Source organism: Ruditapes philippinarum, unplaced genomic scaffold, assembly GCF_026571515.1.
Source record: "Ruditapes philippinarum isolate M1 unplaced genomic scaffold, ASM2657151v2 ctg342_1_1_1_1, whole genome shotgun sequence".
In the NCBI taxonomy this organism is placed as follows: domain Eukaryota; kingdom Metazoa; phylum Mollusca; class Bivalvia; order Venerida; family Veneridae; genus Ruditapes; species Ruditapes philippinarum.
The window spans coordinates 203,650-227,471 of NW_026862072.1; the positions used below are offsets into that span (position 1 = coordinate 203,650).

The following is a 23,822-nucleotide window of genomic DNA, read 5'->3' on the forward strand; positions in this document are numbered from 1 at the left end:
TAAACTGGCCCCGCTCCGGGGGCCTATATACAGGTGAGCGACTTCAGAGCCATCATGGCCCTCTTGTTTTAATAGCAATACATACTGTACTGCAGTAAATTTCCAATAATTATACATAATCTATACAGTATTATTTGCGTAGCATTTCTGAAAAATAAGCAATAAGCAGATGAATTTTCATCCGAAGAACGGTTAATTCTGTGTAAAAAACCCGTAAACATGGCTTATTGTATAGATAATAAAAGATACGAACTTTGTAAAATTTATTACTTGACAACCACAATATAAAAAAAAAGAAATCCGGTATATGAACGTGTACGGTGAAAAAGCTGAACTATTTTTCAAGATGGCGACAAGTTTACATTTACAATGTTGAAATTTAGATTTTATTGTTTATACCTTGTTTAAAACAAAATGCATTAAGGTAACTACGTTTTTACTGTCAAACTTTCATTTATCATATTGTTGGACGTTTCATTTATCCGTGTAAATGGCTGTCTCTTTTATTAAACGGTATTTAAATGAGGTACAATTCAGGGTTCCCTCTGGGTCAAAATAATTTAGTTTGCGCCACCAAATTCGCCAATTAGAAAAAGTTGGAGCCAATGGCTCCAAAGTTGGAGCCAATATGGAGCCAGTAATTCTGCAAGGGAGACATGCCTATCTTTAGCACACTAACAAAGTTTGCACTCTTACCCTATGCTACGACCGGATGTAAACAAATTACAATACGTTTGCACAGGGCATGCGCGGTGGTTAAATCCCACCCATTTTATTCGATTAAATTCTAGAACAACCACTACTTTCGGTTTCAATTTTGCTGACAAGGAACAGTTTGAATCAACGTAAGCGTTAATTTTAATTGCAATGTCGAAAACTTTGCACTACACGGCGTAATTTTCATTACATATCCGGTATTATCACCGTCATAATAGTTTTTATTCCAGTCGGTCAAAATGACGGTACACATTTACATGTAAACAAACAGATTTAACTTCTTAGACAATTTAAATAAGGAATGGACACACGGTAAACTCTGTTGCAACGTAAAGTATATTCATAAACCTGTTTGAGAAAAATTGTCTCCGTGTTCAAATAAATTTCAAAAACGGGAAAAAAAGCAGTCTTTTACCGATACCCTGCAACAGAATCTTATTATTCTGACGAATTAAATTGACTTTATAACGCTCGTATACAATTATTGATTGATCGATTTTCATTATATTTATTTTGTAATACTTATCATTCAGTATGCAATCAAACAAAACCAAGTTTTCCTACATTCAAGGAAACTGTAAGTTAGGACGAGCTTTCAAAACGAACAGGTAGCAATTTCCAACACGCTTACCGAAACTCCAACATGGCGGCTCAACGTGGCTCATTTGCATAATTTATTCATAAACGCAGGAGCATAGAACTTTGTTAGTGCGTTGCACTAACAAAGTTTGCACTCTTACCCTATGCTACGACCGGATGTAAACAATACGTTCGCACAGGGCATGCGCGGTGGTTAAATCCCACCCATTTTATTCGATTAAATTCTAGAACAACCACTACTTTCGGTTTCAATTTTGCTGACAAGGAACAGTTTTAAATCAACGTAAGCGTTAATTTTAATTGCAATGTCGAAAACTTTGCACTACACGGCGTAATTTTCATTACATATCCGGTATTATCACTGTCATAATAGTTTTTATTCCAGTCGGTCAAAATGACGGTACACATTTACATGTAAACAAACAGATTTAACTTCTTAGACAATTTAAATAAGGAATGGACACACGGTAAACTCTGTTGCAACGTAAAGTATATTCATAAACCTGTTTGAGAAAAATTGTCTCCGTGTTCAAATAAATTTCAAAAATGGGAAAAAAAGCAGTCTTTTACCGATACCCTGCAACAGAATCTTATTATTCTGACGAATTAAATTGACTTTATAACGCTCGTATACAATTATTGATTGATCGATTTTCATTATATTTATTTTGTAATACCTATCATTCAGTATGCAATCAAACAAAACCAAGTTTTCCTACATTCAAGGAAACTGTAAGTTAGGACGAGCTTTCAAAACGAACAGGTAGCAATTTCCAACACGCTTACCGAAACTCCAACATGGCGGCTCAACGTGGCTCATTTGCATAATTTATTCATAAACGCAGGAGCATAGAACTTTGTTAGTGTAGCAGTTATATATCATTAAGATTAAAAACACATATTTATAATGTTTCATTTTATTACAGCTGCACATGTTTATTATCTAAAATATGGACATAGTATTATGTGGTTTTCAAATTTCATTTGAATAGATACATGTGACATTAATATGAAATTAGGTGCTACCTATGGCGCGGAAAGCTCTTATGAATTATGATAAACCAGGCAGGTATTTTGTACCGTAAACAAAACGAATAAATTGGTGGTGTTCAACCTATCATCGGAGCGCTCGGAATATTCCGAAAATCTCCGAACGTAAAGGGGATCACTGCGCATACGTCGGCGTTTGGAAATCCCGTCCGCCATTTTTGTTAATCTCTAATCACAGTTGTTGTTTTAACGTTATTTTTTAATGTGCTTATTTATAAAAATATATGTTAAAGTAACTTTTGTATATTTATAGTGGTTACTATAGTTCTTATCGATGAAATGCATATTTATTTTCGGATTTTGTACATCATTCTTTCACCGAAAGTGTTATTTAGCATGCGTCTGCTAGCAATAGTCTGAATTATGTAGACGCTCATTAAAAGCGCTCTGATATCTATATTTAGCTCAAAAGGATTTCAAAATGGCGGCGCCCAGTAAACTAAGGTTTTTTTCACAGCTCATTAGTTATAGGATATATATTTTTTGAAATTTTCATTTACTTTTATTTTGATTTCATTTGAATTAATACGCGTCATACATGTTATCTAAGAGCGCTACAGCCCTCGTGGGGCCTTTGGCCCCGCTCGGGCTTTCTGCGTATAAGTATAATCAAAAACATCATTTTAAGTTAGTAGTGAGGTTTGGAGGTACTGTTTTCCACTGTTTTGCCTATAGCAGTTCTTATCACTTATTCATTCTCACTGACTGGACTGAGCCATGATCTTTCCAGCTTCTACCTGACATTCTGGTGATCTACAGATACAAAATAAAAAAAAAACATTACTGTAAATTGACTTCATCTAAAAATCAATAAGATCAAAAATGAAATAGATACGAAGTACTTTTTAACAATGAAGAATATTGTTTATTTTAATAGGTTTTGCATGTGATTAGACATTTCAGCATTTTACATTCAGATATGAAAATATTAACGCTGCAGTAAACTGTGGCTTTAGATCAATCATTAGTGAAATTATTCTTTTAATTGTCATCCGATTTTATATTTAAACTGTAATTATTTAAATCAGTTGACGAGCCAACTTACCTAAAGTTCAATGTTTGTCAACATCACGGACGATCTTTCATTTCTCTGATTCGCTACTAACACCATTTGACCACATTTGTAATTATCAGTGCTCCAAGTCAGAGGATTAAAGACGTAAATTGTTCCAATTAACACATTGACACTTTAATCTTGTCATTTTCCCGAAGTGTCACACAATTGATGACATAATTGATGATACAGTTTGATAAACAAACTAATTGCGCGTGACCTTTCACATTAGGGCCGCTTATGTAATTGACGCGGCCGCTTATGATATTTAAGTGTACTAGTTGTCGGATGCTTTTATCTTACGTTGGCGCCAGTAAAATTCGCCAATTGAAGATTTTATGCGCCAGAATTAATATTTTGTCGCATTTGGCGCCATTGGCGAGCGACAGCGGGAACCCTGCAATTGATCAGGTCTTAGTTCATGTAGTTCTGGCTGAGCCGCTATTTAACATTTTTGTCTTTCATCTGATGCGGCATTAAAGTTTTGGATAAAACCCGTTACGAAACCTAACCTAAGTTGATTTGACCTTATTTTTCACTTGCAAATACACTTGACCCAATCCAGTGTTTTTTTTGGTCGAAATATTCGGCGATATTCGGCCCCTTTCCCCACCTCTCGGAATATATATTTTTCCCCATGAAATTGCGAAAATTCCCCACCGTCAAAAAAATAAACCCAAACAAGAATCAAACTGAACTGAAGTCACTCAGTTAATAAAGTTGTTAACTAATTTCAATTAGTTATTTTATTTATTTTATAGGATTGTTAAAAAATCATGTATTTTTAGTCTTTTTATTGAATATTAATAACACTGAAAATTCCCCTTTTTTGGCATTTACGCGCTATTTTTCCCCACCCAATGGGCACTGACCCCCTTCCCCCAAAACTGAAAAAAAACACTGCAATCAATTCTTGTGCTTTTTATACGATAAAACAATATTTTAATATTGTTCTATACCAATTAAAGTATCAAAATATTAATACCATCATTAAAATTGACTATTTAAGTGTAAAACATCAGTTACACCGGCTACAGTCGGCCATGACATTTAGGTGCCATGCGAGATCTCGTATGACGTCATTCGCGGGAACCGATTAGAATAGAGTCGTGTGCTATATTTAGAACATCTTTCTTGACATGATTTCAATATTTTTATTCAAGATAATGTTTTTATTTATTTTCATGAAATTTTTAGTTATTTTAGAATTTTTTTATTGAATACAAAAGTCAGTAAATCACCCTTTTCAATATCTTTAAAAAAAGTAATTTATAAAAATATTGGAAGCACATGGGTTCGTAAAGGTCAATCTCGTAATCACGTGGTCAAACATTTTGGCAATATGGCGGCCAAGTGCCGAAATTTAAAGTTTAAAATGCAATGCTTTAAATTCTGCTGTCGATATTTTAGATCCGTATATTAAGAAAAAGCGACATATTTTAAACTTGTGTTGCAAGAGTTGCTCCCCTTTTCTACCTGAAAGAAAACAATGTCGCTCAAAAGTAAATCTTACAGTGGTAAACTTGTGGTATATTAAAATATGCTCTGCATTCTTTTTCGTTTCTTCTCATTTGTGAAGAAATAAAATTCCCCCTCCTATTGCATTTTTCCCCCCTAAAAAGGGCACGACCCTCTTCCCCCAAAAGTTAGAAAACAACACTGAGATGTTTATGATGTGATAGATCTTGTAAAGTTTTAATGACAAAAAGTGAAGTGCATTGCGGCGGCACGAAATACCCAAATATACGGTATAATACCCAAATATAGCAATATTTAATTTTGTTTGTATAAAATATAGATTATAATGAGAAATAAATAAATATTTATAAAAATAATATTACTTAGTCTGCTTTAACTTTCATTCATTCCGTTGAAATGGGCAGTTTAGATGTTGTAAGAAAATAAAGTTGTGACATTTGCTTATCTACTATACTGAGTATAGGTTCTTTATGAATGTACTTGCAATTTTAAATCAAGATATGATATTTGTTGTCTACAATTACATTTTAAAGGTGTAATTTTGTTGAAATTTCATATGTGTCAAGTGTCCATGTTATTTAAAAAAATAGCTTTAATGGTTCAAATCACAATGATAGGAAAAATTATATTTGGGTATGTTTGAATATATATTAGTGAAAGTGTATGTTGTATTCATGATTAAAACAGCACTTTTTTAGTATAAAACAGTTATTTTTAGTATAATTGGGCAATATTTGGGTATATTTGGGCAATATTTGGGTATATTTGGGTGTATTTGGGTATTTCCTGCTGCCCGTGCATTGTCTTAACAATATTATTCACAAGCTGAAATTTTATTAGTTATAATTACAACAGAAACAGAGCTCTCGATCGGCCGCAGTCCCCCACCAAAAAAGTATGGTTTTTTTTCCCTGACAAAGGTTAAAATTCCCCCTCAAAATATCTTAAATTTCCCAGAAAAAAATCAAAGTTATGCTGTTTTCGACAAGCAAAACACGCTGATTCACAGCGTTTTTCTCGGGCACCTTCTTGTCAGCGGAATATTGTATGTATGCACCGTTTACCGTTTTACATAGTTTGATATTTATATGGGTGCACCATGAAGATTTTCATTCCCATTTCAAAATGTCCCATAATAGCAAATCGTATCACAAATTGGATTGAGGGTCCTGAGAAAGAATAATTATTAATAATTTATTAGCTTAAATTTACTGAGCGCAATGCTTAACAATGCTAGACAGTCAGTTAGGGTTTTCATCAAGATTTTGAGAATAGGAGAAAAAGTAGGTGTCACAAACCTTGAAAATATGTTAAGCTGTCTCTGTTGCATTTATGCAGTTGATAAATAAGCAGAGTAGGGTGGGGCCGGGTGTCAGAGTTTGAAAAGGGAAAAAACTGTATAAAAAAATGTGGATTGTTCCAGATGGAAAACATTGTACCTTTACGGCATAAAAAAGTAATTGAAAAGATTTGAAGGATAATTTCTAAAACCCTACATCAACAGACCATTATGCTGTCATAAGTCTGGTGATTTACTGTTACACCTTTTTGAATTGTAACCTTGCTGTTATTTTTATTATTTTACAAATATTTTCAGTTGAAACATTGTAATGTCTTTACAATTACATTTTTTTTTGGTTATCAGAATGACACAGGAATATAGCCGAGCATGTCTGCGTGTGGCAGTGGCACAGATCTGTCAACACCTGGGATGGAACTCTATACATACAACACCCATGGAGCTTTTGACAGATGTCCTAGAGAGGTACTTGGTTCAAGTAGGCAAAGTGACCCATAGATACTCAGAACAATGTAAGTTAAAGAAATAAATAAGTTGTACATTGCTTACAGTGAAAGTACTTGTAAATAAAGATTATTTATTAAAAAGGTTACCCTTTGAAACGCCCATTTATAAAATGTAACACTTTATTCTTTTAAAACATAATATAGTAAGTGGTCAGTCAGTAAATAAACATTACAAGCATAGCATTTTCTAGTTGACTGTTCCGTTTTCAAGAGAACAAGATTTTTTAACAAAATTTCAGTTGGACGGACAGATGCTCGCCTCGAAGATGTATTCATGGCATTTACACACATGGGTGTTCAAGTGCACGAATTAGAAGATTATGTCAAACATGTGGATCCATTACCATTTGCCAAGGAAATTGTGTCATACCCAACACCCCAGGAAAATGACTTAAAGTTCCCAAATCCTGACAGTACAGAAGTACAGCAGAGGAAGGTGTTCGAATATGTCCCAGAATATCTACCATACATGCACCCAGAACTAAATGGTACTTTGAAAAATGTCTTCTTTTTTTTTTGCAAAAGTATTTTCACAAACATTTCTTGGACCAATCAGGTGGCTTAGTAGTTATTAAGGATGACTTTGAATTACCATACATGACAATGTATGTGTTAGTTTCTGAAGGCAGTGAGTTATTATATGAGCCGCGTCATGACAAAACCAACATAATGCGTTTGGGACCAGCATGGATACAGACCAGCCTGCGCATCCGTGAGTCTGATCAGTATCCATGCTGTTCGCTTACAAACCGTATAACAAGTAGAGAAACTGGTAGCGAACAGCATGGACCCTGATCAGACTGCGCGGATGCGCAGGCTGGTCTGGATCCATACTGGTCGCACACCCATTATGTTGGTTTCGTCGTGACGCGGTTCATATGTGACATAGCTTTCCATTCAGCATACAGATGATCATTGACGCAATGTAGCTGCTTTCATTTTAACAGAAATACTGCCATCTTCCTTTGAATTCTTTTAGCTAATACTACTGGTTTTTGCTAAAATACCATGTTTGAATTTCAATGATAAATGAAAACAAAGCATATTTTCACAAGTTTATGATGATACTAAATTACTTTGGTAAGCACAGATATACTATTGTACCAGGAATAATAAATGGCATTGTATATTTGTGGGAGACGAGTATTGTAGCTCTGTAGGGAAATATGTAAATGTCTCACCATAGTTGTTAAAAATTCCTTATTAATTGGCAAAATATGATACCGACAAACAGTTTTGTACATTTGTGCAATAGATCAATTAAATAAAAAATTAAGATAGTGTTAGTAATTATACTAAAATGTGTATGTTTTATCAACCATAGTAAAATGCTCGGTTAAATGTATGTGTTTATAATGTAGTTATATGTGTTAGCATTTATTAAAACACATAGATTTTGTCATATATTGGTATTGCAATGTCATTTTACTTTAACAAATAAAGCTACATACACATGGACAGATGGGCTACTCTGATCAAGGTGTTTGCATTTCAACCTATGGATCGTGGGTACATGTGACCATCTAGATTCACAACCCTGATTTCCTCATATGACATCACTACAAGCTAGATCAAGGAAGGAGACTTGACAGTGGTTCAAAAGAATCAGCTACAAGTTTTATATATAACCTTTATTTAAACAATAATGATAAACTAAAATATATGGAGTTGTACTGCTTTCATTTTTTTTGCTCTTACAATTAAGGTGGTGGGCATAAACATTTGCCCTTGTCTGTCAGTCTTGCTGACCATCTATAGACTGACAAATCAGTGGAATGTGGGGGGCATCCCTGTCATGTAAAGACACTGCTAGTTATATGAGGTAACAGATGTATTCTTGTACAGGGTAATGATTTTTATCAGGGCCAATTCAGAGTTTAAGTTCATTTAGTAAACTTTCTATTTAAATGTTGTTGACATGAAGGCAAAGTAAATGTTTATTGATATTTACAGAAGAAGAACCTGAAGATACAAACCAATCAGCAAGACCAGCCAGCCCAGAAAGACTACAGGTGGAGCCACCAGTTGTAGAATTGAGCCCAAGTCCTGGTGACAAAAGGCCGGTACCTAGTCCAGGTGATGGTTCAGTCCCACCATTTAAAAGACAAAGGTGCGTGTTCATCCAATGTGTATGAAATTTTTTTATCTTTAACATTATATTTAGTCCTTATTCTGATAACTTAAATGTTCCGCATTAAAGGGTAAATAAGCCATTTTAGGCTCTTAAAAGGGTATAAAAGCAATATCTATAAAATAAGAATATAAGTTTGCCTATTTATTTTGCCAAATTACCTTAACTGATGAAATAATCATTTTGAATTAATAGTAATGTGCAGGGTGCCTGTATGAAATCATAATAGCAGCTGAATATTTTGTTTTTCAACATTTTATTCTGTTTTCATATATAATCCATTTGTATAAGATAATAGATTACACCTTTTTGCTAAAACTCTTTCCCAATAAATTATTATCAATAATTTAGAAACATGAGAATATGAAACAATATGATTATACAGTTTTTGAAGAATTTTTGATATAGTCTGTAATTTATAGCTTGACAAATATGATAATAAACTATTAGAGTCAATTAAAAATATCTGATAATTTTCTTTTCCTCATGCTTGTTACTTGTATTGAAAGTTTTGTTACCTATTTCAGGTTGACAACATCGCAGCCTTTGCCAGAAGAAGCTTCCCAGTCGCAATATGAGATGACCAGTGTTGTGATGACTCATAGTGGTATACTTTCTCCCATCAGGGAGGGCAAGGTGCCGGACTCCAAGGCCCCTCCTGCGGGCTTCAAACAGATTGTCATTGTTCGGCAGAAAAACGCTGGACAAGCTTCAACACCGGGAATTCATTTGCCGACAGATGCATCTGTTATTAAGCTAGACTTTAACAAAGATCCAAACAAAGGCGGTCATATCGTTGAAGTTGGAAACAAAGAGAAGGATGCAGGAGCTTTTGACTTTGACCTAAATGATCCAGAGTATAAACCAAAGGCAAAGAAGAAATTGAAAGAATTTAAACGGGATAAGTTATCACAGAAACCATTCAAAATAAAAAGAGGTCCAGGACGGCCACGTTCTCCAGGGAGAGCAGCTGTAGTTCACACTAAAGGATCAATTGGATTTTCAAAGATATCAGCTGTTTCAGGAACAAATCCAATGGCTACAGCAGGACAGGAAGGACCCATAGATTTGTCTCTTAAGCCCACACCTCCTCCACCGAACATCAGTGTTGTCAAAACAGAGGATCAGGGGAAGGAACCAGAACTCTTGAAATATTTGGATTACCGACCGAAAGTGACAGCTCTAAGTAAACAGCAAGAACGCGATTATGAGGACACAATAGATTCCGTTATAGGGAATAAGTGTTCAGAACCAGACTTTGAAAAATCAGTGCACAAAGAGCCAACCGTTTCAAAAGAGAAGAAATCAAAAGCAGTGGATGAGTGGCGTGTGAGTCACATCAGCGAATCTTATATTAAAGAAGATGAGGAAGAGAGCGAAAATAAAACAGAGCCTTCGTCACGATCTGAACCAGACGGTTCATTTACTTCTCCACCACCAACTACCATTGCCCCTCATCTTAAATTTTTGATTGGGTCAGGAACATCAGTAAGCCCAAGACCTAGGGGTCGCCCAAGAGGTAGTGGAAGTGGATTTTATAGAAGCTATGCTGGTAGGTCACCAGTGAGCGGAAGACGGGGAAGGCCACCGTTGCACAGAGGTAGCCCGGGACGGCCACCACTCAATCGCAGTCCTGGAAGACCACCTCTGAATAGAAGTCCAGGTCGTCCACCCTTGAACCGAAGTCCAGGCAGACCAAGTAGTGGGCGAAGTCCAGGAAGACCAAAAGGTTCTGGTTTGAGTCCACGACCAAGAGGCAGACCGAGGGGATCAAAGAGCCCTAGAAGTAGGGGAGCAAGTCCAAGAGGAGGAAGCCCTAGAGCTATTTCTCACCTGAAGTTTGATGAAAACAATGACTCAAATGATTCTAGTACGCATATTTTCAAGCTGGATAACACAGATTCAGAAGCCACTCTGTTTGAGTTTCCATCACGATCACCAGCTTCAAAGTCACCTGAGAAAAAGGTATCGCCTGTTCCGATTAGCAGGACACCATCAGCAGAAGATAGATCTTCATCTATGCCAAGTCCAGCACCGACAGAACCGGCTGAATCATCTGGCTCAAGGGATGTCTCCCCTGGAATGTCTCCAGGATCAGTTCGATCAATACCTTTTGGACGAGAACCAGCATCTGATGACAATACACATTTTCCTTCATCGAAAGGTAGGTCAGAAATTGAGATAATGTTAAAAAAAAATCATGGAAAACTGAAAACTTTACAGTGATTTTTTATTTTTACTGATATTAACATCATTATGCATAGCATTTGTCTGTCTGTTTAAAACTTCCATATGGCATCTGTTTTATCATTTTTGTAAGGCATCAAAGTTGTATGGAATCCAGTAAATATACATGTACTTGCAAAAACTAAAGAGGCCTGTTTTTCGTTTAGTTTGGATTATAGCTTTTATTTTCATTTTAAGACAAGAATTTTTTTGAACACGGGATGAATTCAAGAGGAGCATTATAAGAATATAAAAATGTATAAATTTTCATGCCTTGATAACATATATTTAGATACATGTAGTAACATTTTCATATTTGAAGGATTCAGCATTTGCATATCTATAAAAAAAAAATATATTTGCTTTCTTTAATATTATTCCCCATTCATAATCATTAAGTCATATTTTGACTTAATGTTTCTAAAATCTTATAGAATTAAGTCCAAACTGATCCTTGATCCATGTGACTGTGCTGTCTGATCATGGTCTGCCCTGTTTGCTATTCATTAATACATATTTAGAAATGTTCCCAAATATTGGTGAATGGTTTTGTCCAGAATGAAAGATGGTCCGTCGTCCGTCCGTAAACTTTTACTTTAAATGACATCTCCTCATAAACCACTAAGCCAATTTCATCCAAACTTCACAGGAATGTTCCTTTGGGGGTCACCTTTAAAAATTGTTCAAAGAATTTAATTCCATGCAGAACTCTGGTTGCCATGGCAACCAAAAGAAAAAACTTTAAATATCTTCTTCTAAAAAACCCAAAGAGCTATAGCTTAGATATTTGGCATGAAACATCTTCTAGTGAGTGTCTACCAAGTTTGTTCAAATAAAAGCCCTGGGGTCAAAATTGGCCCCGCCCCAGGGGGTCATTGATTTTCCCTATATGCATATAGTAAAAACTTAAAAACTCTTCTTTTAAAGAACTCAAAGAGCTAGAGCTAAGATATTTAGCATGAAACATCTTCTAATGGGTGTCTACCAAGTTTGTTCAAATAAAAGCCCTGGGGTCAAAATTGGCCCCGCCCCAGGGGGTCATTGATTTTCCCTATATGCATGTAGTAAAAACTTAAAAAATCTTCTTTCAAAGAACCCAAAGAGCTAGAGCTAAGATATTTAGCATGAAACATGTTCTAATAGGTGTCTACAAAGTTTGTTCAAATAAAAGCCCTGGGGTCAAAATTGGCCCAGCCCCAGGGGGGTCATTGATTTTCCTTATATGTGTATAGTAAAAACTTAAAAAATCTTCTTTGAAAAAACCCATATAGCTAGAGTTTAGATATTAAGCATGAAACATCTTCTAGTGAGTGTCTACCAAGTTTGTTCAAATAAAAACCCTAGGGTCAAAACTGGCCCCACCCCAGGGGGTCATTGATTTTCCCTATATGCAATTATAGTAAAAACTTAAAAAGTCTTCTTTTAAAGAACCCAAAGAGCTAGAGCTAAGATATTTAGCATGAAACATGTTCTAATGGGTGTCTACAAAGTTTGTTCAAATAAAAGCCCTGGGGTCAAAATTGGCCCCGCCCCGGGGGTTCATTGATTTTTCTTATATGTGTATGGCAAAAACTTAAAAATCTTCTTTGAAAAAACCCAAATAGCTAGAGTTTAGATATTAAGAATGAAACATCTTCTAGTAAGTGTCTACAAAGTTTGTTCAAATAAAAGCCCTGGGGTTAAAACTGGCCCCGCCCCAGAGGTGTCATTGTTTTTAACTATAAATCTTCTTTTAAAAAACCCATTGAGCTAGAGGTTAGATTTTAAGCAGGAAACATCTTTTTGTTGGTGTCTACCAAGTTTGTCCAAATAAAAACCATTGGGTTTAAATTGGCCCTGCCAAAGGGGGGCCGGGGGGGGGGGGTGGGCGGAGGTCATTGTTTTTCATTATATGTGTGTAGTAAAAACTTAACATCATGAAACATCTTCTAATGGGTGTCTTCCAAGTTTGCTCAAATAAAAGCCCTGGGGTTTAAACTGGCCCCGCTCCGGGGACCTATATACAGGTGAGCGACCTCAGGGCCATCATGGCCCTCTTGTTTATATTGGTGAATAGTTTTGCCCATATTGAAAGATGGACAAGTCCATTTAAGATATTTATCATGGTTATGTTAAGTCTTATGACAGCTATTCTTTCTTTCTCAGAATCTTCCCCAGCAAAGGATCTGCTCATGAGAGATATAAGTAAAGAGAGGTCATGGGAGGCTGAAAGGGAGATAAAACAAGAACGAGATTTTGATCACAAAGACAAATATGATAAAGAAAAGAGCTGGGAAAGAGATTACAAAGACAGCAGTAGCGAAAGAGATTATAAAGAACATATTAGAGATAAAGAAATAAGTGGATATAAGAAAGAACATAAAGAAAAGAATAGAGATAATCGCGATAAAGAAAGAGATCACAAAGATCGCAGCAAAGAAAGAGATAGGGAACTTAAAGAACATCATAGAGATAGAGATCATAAAGAACATTACAGAGAAAAAGAGCAGAGGGAATATAGCAGAGATAGAGAGTACAATAAAGAAAGAGAACATAAAGAGCACAGGGACAGGGAAAAAGACAGAGATTATAAAGAGCATAATAGAGATAAAGACATCAAGGAGAAAGAACATAAAGAACATTACAGGGATAGAGATTATAAAGAGCATAGTATGGACAGAGATTACAAAGAGCACAGCAGAGAAAGAGATCGTAAAGAACACAGTAAGGAGAGAGAACATAAAGAACACAGTAAAGACAGAGAGCATAAAGAACACAGTAGAGATAGGGAAAGTAAAGAGCATAGTAAAGATAGGGACAGAGATAGATCAAAGGTAAATGGTTATACTTTATAAGTGATTGATAATTGTTAAAGGAAGCACTTCTCCAGATGAGTAAAATAAATTGTCAAAAGATTATGAGAAATATATTTATAATGCATAAATAATCTCAGTCAGTGTAAAACTTTTAATGTGTGGTGTAAAATGTTCCAGAGATAACATTCTTAACATCCAAAGTATAACCCTTTTACTAGCACAGTACAAGAACATTGTTCACATTTCACAAGTAATAGATAATTTTTCTGTGAATAGTAAGTGCCTTTGATTAGGTGAATCCATTGAATTTGAACCATATATAACATTAATACTCTTTTAAGTTAACATAAAGATTAACATGAGTATCGAGACTAAATAACCCTAAACACACAGTGAATAAATTGCCAAATTGTAGAAAAGTATATTAAATATGTGTACTGCTTTGAATTTTGAATAAGATGCATTAAGTCATATCCTGTTGTCACATCTTTGTACATATTGCTTCATCAAGCTGCTGAGAGTTTTCTGCTTCTGTTAAATTTTCCTTTAAGATATCTTCAAATGTTTTACTCATATTTCAAGTTAAAAAGGGCAAATCTAATGAGATTTAGCAGTGCATTGTGCATTAAACGCATAAACACCCTAAAAGTAAAATGTTTAATTTGAATTTTAGGAACACAGGAAAGATAAAAAGAAAAAGAAGAAGAAAAACAAGGATAGAGAGAAGGAGAAAGAAGATGACAAAGAGAAGAAAGAGAAACATAAGGTAATTGCTATTTTGTAATGCAAAATTTGTTAAAGAACACCACAGAATACACAGATAAACAGTGTCCAAACTAGCAGACGACAGGCTTTTCTTGTCGGTTGTGTTTCGAGTAAAGATAACAGGCTGCATAGCTCTCTGTATATATCGAATGAAAATCGTCTGACCAGTGGTAAGTTTATAACAGTTCATTTAAGGACCTTTGGCATTAAAAGATATGTTGAAGTTCATTAATGTAAAGCTAAGAACACAAGCTTTTCGGTGGTGTAAGAATTTTGAAAATCGGACAATAAATCACAATTAACTAGCACTGAAAACCAGCTTTATTGTATCATTTTACCATCTATTTAACTTGCAATTTAGGACAGATGACTCTTCGGTTTTCATTTGATATACCTTGGTTATTTACAGAGTTTATATAGGCACATACATGTGTAATGTTGTGCATCATGACCTCAGGTGCCCCTTCTTGTGTTATTTCATCACAACTGGAACAAATACATTCATAAGATAGCTTGATAAACCGTTGAATGTTCAATAATTAACTGTTCATAACTATGTTGTTTTTTTTCTCTTTTAAATATTTGTTTCATGGAAACCAAGCATTATTATTAATACATTTTATGGTATATGTCAGTAAAATCAAATGACAAATAAATTCATCATTTGCACTGAAACATTACTATTGTTCTTGTTAAATTACATTTTGATTGAATGCTGCTTATTTTACATTAAACCTACATTAAATATATGTAATAGAAAGAGCACTGAAACACGAGGCTATCTGATTTGTACGAGGGAGCATAGCCCCCGAGTATAAATCAGATTGCCGAATGTTTTGGTGTTCTTTCTCTTTTGTATCATAGTCAAACATAAACGCACGTTCCCTGTATCACAATATGAAACCCCGGCAAAAATGAACCAATGAATGAACATCTGGATATGACATTTCTGTCGCTTTCCCTTTCTCTGCCGTCACAATATGTAAACCCCAGCAAAAATGAGCCAATCAATGGGCATGCTCTGGAGTGCGGGTAACTAATACCCGCACTCCAGTTAACACACTGTGCATGTATATGTATACGATTTAACCCTGGCACATTTTCAACAGAAAGGTCTCCAAACTATGATACAATGATTATTTGTAACATGCTGAATGTACAAATATTGCTTTTTATATTTTCACTTTCTTAATATGATATACATGTATAAGTAAGTCTTGTATAGTGTGCTTAGGATGATATTTGAGCCACGTCACGACAAAACCAACATAGTGCGTTTGCGACCAGCATGGATCCAGACCAGCCTGCGTATCCGCGCAGTCTGATCAGGATCCATGCTGTTCGCTATCAGTTTCTCTACTTGTAATAGAGTTGGTAAGTTGGTAAGCGAACAGCATGGATCCTGATCAGACTGCGCAGATGCGCAGGCTGGTCTGGATCCATGCTGGTCGCAAACACACTATGTTGGTTTTGTCATGACGCGGCTCATTTTTTTGTTCAGGAGAAAAAAGAGAAGGATCGAGAGAAAGAACAGAGGGAAGAGTCTCCGTCAGTAGTGCCTCTTCAAAAGTTGAAGATAAAATTTGGCGGTGGATCATCGTCATCGCCCAAGTCATTCAGTATCACTACTGCTAAACCTGAGGCATCACCAAAGCCAGGGTCAGTGTCACCAGTGAGTCGACCAGAAATTCCAAAATTGTGAGTACCTTATACCATTTTATATGGGTTTTTTTTTTTCCCAAAACTTTTTTAATCTTTATTTAACGCAGAAAAAAATCAGGAATTTCGGAAAATTGCCATATGACCTCTACTGTGTTGGTGTAATGTAAAATCCAAAAATATGTCTTGTTGTTACCATTTTGGAAAAGAAATTATTATAGATTAAGGCTGCTTTCAGTTTTTCTCTAATGCCTAGAATGATACAGGTTGTCTGCCTTGTAGTTGTCCTGTAGTATGTTCCACCGTCATACTGAGTACAGTTATACGATTGTACTAAAGTAACTCATCCCTGCTTTGGACTCAAACTTACAAATATAGTTTCAGGACTGATCATATCTGTTTAAGTATAAAGCCACTGGGTGGGGTACCATGTCAATCCGCTAGTGGCATTATATTGGTAGTAAGCACTATGGCTGCTACAAGTAGCCGTTGATGCCTTTATTGAAAAGTTGTTACTTTTTGTAATTCTTCTAATGGAATATCAATACAGAAATGTAAGTCCAGGATACAAATTTTGTCAGTGCTGTTTTGTTTTACTCATTAAATTCATTCCTGTCTTAACTAACCTTTGGTACTTTTTAGCTAAAGAAAATTATTTGATTGTTCCAAAAAAACATGCAAAATTTGAATTGCTGTAGTTTTTAGCTCGACTATTCGATAAGAATAAGTAGAGCTATTGTAGTCATCGGAGCGTCGACCTCGGCATCGGCGTAACCACTTATGTTAAAGTTTTTGTAATACCTCAAATATTTTCAAAGTCCATTGACATATGGCTTTGAAACTTTGCACACTTGTTCACCATCATGACCCCAACCTACAGACAGGAGAAGGTAACTCTATCAAGTATTTTGGCAGAATTATGCGTCTTTTTCAACTTGGAATTTTCGTTAAAGTTTTTGTAATACCTTAAATATATAGTCCATTGACATATGGCATTGAAACAAGTTGAAATTTTATACTCTTCTTTGAGAGCATAAAAGACCTATAACTGTAATATGGATTTAAAGAAAAAATTTGCCCATTTGTTTACTCAGAAAAATTTACATTATCAAGGCTTTTTTACTATCAAGCACTTAGAATAGTCGAGCGTTGCTGTCCTACGGACAGCTCTTGTTTTTAAACTAACAACAATTGTCCTGGACTGTATATTGCTGAGCTTATAAATATTATTTTTAACATGATAACAATTATGTGACAACTACATTGAACACACTTAATAAGATTTTTAACAAATATAAATATGCATTCCTTTACAGGAAATTCAAAATGTTACCACCAAAACCTGATGCTTCTGCAGAAGGGGACCAGTCATGGGTATCCTCCATCAAAAAAGAAAAATCGGCAACTCCAAAACACGAATCTATGATAACTGATTCACCCAGAGCATCGCCTGGTCCAGGATCAAGGACAGTCTCCCCAAAGCCTAAATACAGTACTGCTAGTGGTTCAGACAATTCTGATGACGATGATGCAAATGAGAAAGGAAATAAATCAGGTGAAGAGGAGAGGACTGTGTCTGTTGTGAAAGGAAAAGTCATTGTAAAGAAACCTGGGAAAAGAGGAAAACGAAAAGGATCAGGAAAGAAAGGAAGACCAAAAGGAGATGGGTTTAAAAAAGAAGAATCTGGTTTATTGTTTGGCGAGCATAATGAAGGACTCGTGGCGGCCATTAAGAGAGAGTCTGAAAAAGAGGCTTCTCCAATTTCACCTCCATTTTCTCCACAAAATGTGCCATCCCCTATCACTATCCCTGCCCTAAAAGCTGCTCCTCCCCCACCATCTCCTCCCCAACCTGCTAAGAAAATATCCCCTCCAAAACCAAGGTCTTTGCTGAAAGAGCAGAAGCCAATGTCCCCACTTGTGAAGGAATCATTAACACCTAAACCTTTGCCTGTACCAGTAGCTAAAACAGTTAAAGTTGTCAAATCGCCCCGTAAAGTGTCGCCTAAGAAATCACCAAAAATCTCACCAACATCGAAAAAGAAGGGGAGCATGTCTCCTCCTAAAACATCACCCATAAAATCATTACCGTTCACTGACTTCCCAACAGTGAGAACCCCGTCGCCACGACGTAACTCAAGTCCATCACCCTCACTCCCTTCGTCACCAATGTATTCCCCAGCTTCCTCACCAGCACGGGATTCTCCTCTTCATTTCCAGATACCTCCTACCCCAGCAGCTTTTCCATCTCGTACCCATTCACCTTCACCCTCGCCCATATCCCGACAGATATCAACAGATGATGAAATTGAATCCAGCTCCTCAAGTAAACAACCAATGCCACCACCAGAGTTACCACCAATGCCTCCTACCTCTGCTCAGAAGCGTGCCCAAAGAACAGTTATTACAGAGACTGTAGGGACATTTGTGGTGAGAGTTTGTTTTAATACTTCATCACATTTTCGTATGAATAACTGTTATCTGGAACTTGGCAAATGTGGTTTTTTGCCCATCTAATCCACGGACAAGTAAACTTTTATTGTTACAGTTTAACAGTGCTCTCCCATTCACAATATTGATCAACACATGATGCTTTTTATCGAAGTTGTAACTGTAAAGTTTGTTTAAACCCAATGATTTGATGGGGAAAACCCTCATTTGCCAAGTTCCAGATTACATTTTTATCAGACTTTAATCTCTATAAAAAAAAATTAGACTATTAGGCTTGAAATAAAATTCAATAAAAATGATGTATTGATACAGCTAAAATCTACACCAATGAGGCTAGGGATTTATTGTAAAAATGTATGAAGAAATAAAAGAAGTTAAACTCAGTTGAATATGTGAAGTATGTTTATTATATGCCCGAAAGAATTTCAGGCATATTATGTTATACCCCCTGGCATCCGTCCGTCCGTTAGCAATTTCGTTTCCGGAGCATAAGTTAAGTTCCTTTTGGCCCACAGTATTCAAACTTCATAGGATGATTGTCCATATTGGGTAGAAGACCCCCTATTGATTTTTGGGTCACAAGGTCAAAGGTCAAGGTCACCATGACCTTAAAACTGAAAACAGTTTCCGGAGCATAACTTAAGTCCCATTTGGCCCACAGTGTTCAAACTTTGTAGAATGATTGTCCATATTAGGTAGAAGACCCCTATTGATTTTGGGGTCACAAGGTCAAAGGTCCAGGTCACTATGACCTTAAAACTGAAAACAGTTTCCGGAGCAAAACTTAAGTCCCATTTGGCCCATAGTGTTCAAACTTCACAGGATGATTGTCCATATTGGATAGAAGACCCCTATTGATTTTGGGGTCACAAGGTCAAAGGGCAAGCTCACAATGACCTTAAAACTGAAAATAGTTTCAGGAGCATAACTTTAGTCCCATTTGGCCCACAGTGTTCAAACTTCATAGGATGGTTGTCCATATTGGGTAGAAGAATCCTATTGATTTTGGGGTCAAAGGTCAAGGTCACTATTACTTTGAAATTGAAAAAGGTTTCTTGAGCATAACTTAAGTCCCATTTGGCCCACAATATTCAAACTTCATAGGATGATTGTCCATATTGGGTAGAAAACCCCTATTGATTTTGGGGTCACAAGGTCAAAGGTAAGGTCACTATTAACTTAAAACTGAAAACAGTTTCCGGGGCATAACTTAAGTTCCATTTGGCCCACAATATTCAAACTTCATAGGATGATTGTCCATATTAGGTAGAAGACCCCTATTGATTTTGGGGTCACAAGGTCAAAGGTCAATGTCACTATTACCTTAAAACTGAAAACAGTTTCCAGGGCATAACTTAAGTTCCATTTGGACCACAATATTCAAACTTCATAGGAGGATTGTTATTTGAAGGAGGTAATACTTTATTTAATTCCAATGTCTTACAAATGCTTCATCTTTACTAAAAAAAAAATCACTTTCAGGCATATAATGCTCCGCCTAGTGGTGCTCTTGTTTTGTATATGTTATTATATAACTATACTGTATTTACATACAATGTATTATTATTACCATTATTATTTTAAATAGCTTTAGGTTTAGGTATAACTGAACAAATTTTTTAACCCCCCCCCCGGCATATTTTTGGATATCGTGGTTACACAAAATTAACGAATGTAAAGAAACTATCCAGCTAGCTCATGAAATGCGGTGGTTCTACTCAGTTGCCAGCTCATGCCTGAAATAATGCTTGTAAACCATCTGAAATCTTCCTCTATTAGTAAAGCTGGACAGTCACCATGTGACCACCTTTACAGTGTTGGTTTGGACATAAAACCCTGCCAAGAAAAATCCAAAAAAATTCCAGTAAATACATTTGTGTGTGTTTATTAATCCAAGCATAATTATAATTCTGCTCATTTGTAATGTTGATTTCTATGTGATATTTATATATACAGCTAGATTCCTTTTTTTATTTACTCGAAGAAAGCAATTGTCTCATATTATAAATTTGTTAAAGACACTAGAACAATATATATATAATGATAATAATAAGTATAATGTGTTGATCATACCTAAACATTTGTGTTATTTATAACCTGCGTCTAACAATTACATTATATTATATGACCTGTCAGAAATTTTTGTAACTGATATTATAATCAGTTATTTTCAGAACTGTTTCAAGAGTTTATCATAAATTTATTTCAGAATGAATCTGGTGAGAAGATATGGATATGTCCGGCATGTACGATGCAGGATGATGGTAGCCCGATGATAGGCTGTGACATCTGTGATGAATGGTATCACTGGTACGTATATTTGTCATGGCCACTATGGCTTGAAACCTTACTTTACTATAGCGCAGACCATAAAGCTTACACAAAGGTTATGCTTTTAGCAGGCAAATTTTTTATTCCTTCTTTCTCAGTTTTCAACCAACGCATTATAGTATGTTGTAGATTTGGTATGACATCACATAATGTAGCTTTTCCGCAAAATATTTGTTTTATGTTACTATGTTTGTAAACATTCAGTGTTAATACAGGAAGCGAACTGTACACAATATCTAGTGTACTCACGATCACATCCTCACATAGTATAAGATGACTGGTCCATTTGTGCTTAATTTTTTTATATGAAAGTTAATAATTGGTTTATACAGAATTTACTTTAGTTCGATTGTGTAGGAAGTTAATAATTGTATGTGAAGGTAACATAAGAGATTATAACTTTTTTGATATGCATACCTTGGTGTATACCCAAGTCAAAGATTGAAAATCAGATATTAACATTCATTCTTTATGCAATTCTCAAAAAAGTTCCAGTTTAAGGTTTTTACATGACAAATTTTTAGTAAGCACTAGATCTAGTTATAAATGTCTTTGTCAAGTGATTAAGCATGCTGACTTGAGATCACAGGTCCCTCACCGCTGTAGGTTTGATCCTCACTCAGGTCGAAATCTTTCATGTGAGGAAGCCATCCAGCAGACTTACAGAAGGTCGGTGGTTCTACCCAGGTGACCGCTCGTGCCTGAAATAATGCCCGGGAAGGCACCTGGGGCCTTCCTCCACCAATAAAAGCTGGGAAAAAAATTGACGAAAAAATCTCGACGGGACGCTCTAGGATGGCCCTACTTGAGTGTATGGTGGCCCATATGGGCTTTCCGGCGGCAACCTTAAATAAACGCATTAAAAAAAAATTAAGCATGCAGTTTATTGATAAGACTTGTGATGGATAGTATCTTTAAGTACAGACTCTACCACTTGCCCATATCTCATTTTGTGTGAATTTCAAAAGGCTTAAGTCTCCAGTGTGGAATTCATGCACAAAAAGGCTATATGATTTTTGCTAAAGGCTCAGTCACTGAAGCTAATATATGCTTTTAAAAATTGAATTATAATTTTGATTTTAGGCATTATAATGATATCCTTGTCTTTTCAACTTTGATAACTTGTTGCACCTTTTGTCTATAACTTCATTGGATATTTGCCAGTTTTCAACAGAGAGTGTGAGACCATGTTACCACCTTAGTGCAATAACTGGTTAATTCCTATTAAATTTAGAAGGACTTAATCCTTTACTGCACTAAGGTGACTAATGGTTTTACTTGAAACAGTTTTCATGCAGTTATTTATGAAAACCATTGTTTTGAAGTTAGATAAGCATAAAAACCACTTATGTTTTGAGATCAAGATTTTAGATTAAGATCAAAGTAGCCATTGGACTCCAAATTTTAATAACACTGTGCTGATGTACATTTTATTCACAGGTTGTTTAGGTTAAGACTAAAAGTGTTCATTATATATCATTTCAGGGTTTGTGTTGGTATAGAGAAGGAACCGAGTGAGGACTCATCCTGGTACTGTCCAAAATGTATGAAACCCAACAAATCTAAGAGCAAAAGAGGACGGAAAAAGAAAAAAGTTTGATTGACCTTAAAACGACTTGACCTTAAAATGACAAACCTGATTGTCCCTAAAAGGACAATACTGAGTGAAGCTTTAGGACGAGCAAGAAGAATTTGATAGCATAATGTGTACAGAATTGAAAACAAGGGATATGTGGAATGGATAGGACATGAGATTATTCATTTAAGGTCATGTGATTATTCATTCTAGGTTATGTGATGAACCACTTAAGTTCATTTGATGCACATAGGTTTTGACTGAGTTTATGCAATCAGTGTGAATATATCAAAAATGGCATGAAATTCCGTTGTGGTATGGTGGTGAAACATCTAGTGATAGTTAGCCTTTAAATCCTTTTCATTCACTCTTTAGAACAATTATAAAAGCAATTGAATAATTGGTGATAATCTAAGTTCAAATTAAAATAGTAAGTTATTAAATCCTTAAATTTAAGATATTTGTGATTAGAAAAATATTTTGGTGATTGATGTGGTAGTGATAACATTGACATTCAAATATACAAGTTATTGTGTTGGCAGCTATTGATTATGGCATGTATAATGATTTATTGCAACAATTTAGAATAGTGCTATATTGTATAAAATGTAATATTATTGTACTGTGTACAGTATTAATTTCTAAAATAAATGTGCAATCAACAAGTGTGTTTTTTTTTGTGCCCCCACGTTAGTGGCGGGCATTTAGATTTACCCTTGTCCGTCCGTCCGTCCGTTCACTTTTGTGTCGCACGTAACTCAAAAAGTATTTGACCTAGAGTCATGAAATTTTACAGGAATGTTGATCAGCATGTGTAGTTGTGCACCTGGGTATTTTCGTGTGGATATTTTTAGTATTTTCAGAGTTATTGCCCTTGACTTAGTAAAATTTTGCAATTTTCAACTTGTGTTGCACGTAACTCAAAAAGTATTTGACCTAGAGTCTTGAAACTTTACAGGAATGTTGATCAGCATGTGTAGTTGTGCACCTGGGTATTTTCGTCTGGATATTTTTAGTAATTTTAGAGTTATTGCCCTTGACTTAGTAAAAATTTGCAATTTTCAACTTGTGTCGCATGCAACTCAAAAAGTATTTGACCTAGAGTCATGAAACTTTACAGGAATGTTGATCAGCATGTGTTGTTGTGCACCTGGGTGTTTTCGTCTGGATATTTTTAGTATT

General features: G+C 35.5%; 1 protein-coding gene across 1 annotated transcript; it reads left to right on the forward strand.

The window, feature by feature from the left end:
* The first annotated feature begins 304 nt into the window (after nt 1–304).
* On the forward strand, nt 305–23,305 carry LOC132717846 (transcription initiation factor TFIID subunit 3-like). The gene is made up of 11 exons (XM_060701420.1): nt 305–424; nt 6,546–6,712; nt 6,946–7,194; nt 8,660–8,816; nt 9,365–11,001; nt 13,209–13,876; nt 14,532–14,624; nt 16,125–16,321; nt 17,599–18,712; nt 20,943–21,043; nt 22,550–23,305. Exons 2-11 carry the CDS (start codon nt 6,547–6,549, stop codon nt 22,662–22,664), a joined length of 4,497 nt encoding a protein of 1,498 aa, XP_060557403.1. The 5' UTR covers nt 305–424; nt 6,546; the 3' UTR covers nt 22,665–23,305.
* The last annotated feature ends 517 nt before the right edge of the window (nt 23,306–23,822 follow it).

Excerpts from the sequence above, each read along its gene's own strand:
- LOC132717846 (XM_060701420.1), top strand. The coding sequence starts at position 6,547 with ATGACACAGGAATATAGCCGAGCATGTCTGCGTGTGGCAGTGGCACAG. Across the intron at positions 7,195-8,659 it reads CATGCACCCAGAACTAAATG|AAGAAGAACCTGAAGATACA; the intron begins GTACTTTGAAAA and ends TGATATTTACAG. Across the intron at positions 11,002-13,208 it reads ACATTTTCCTTCATCGAAAG|AATCTTCCCCAGCAAAGGAT; the intron begins GTAGGTCAGAAA and ends TTTCTTTCTCAG.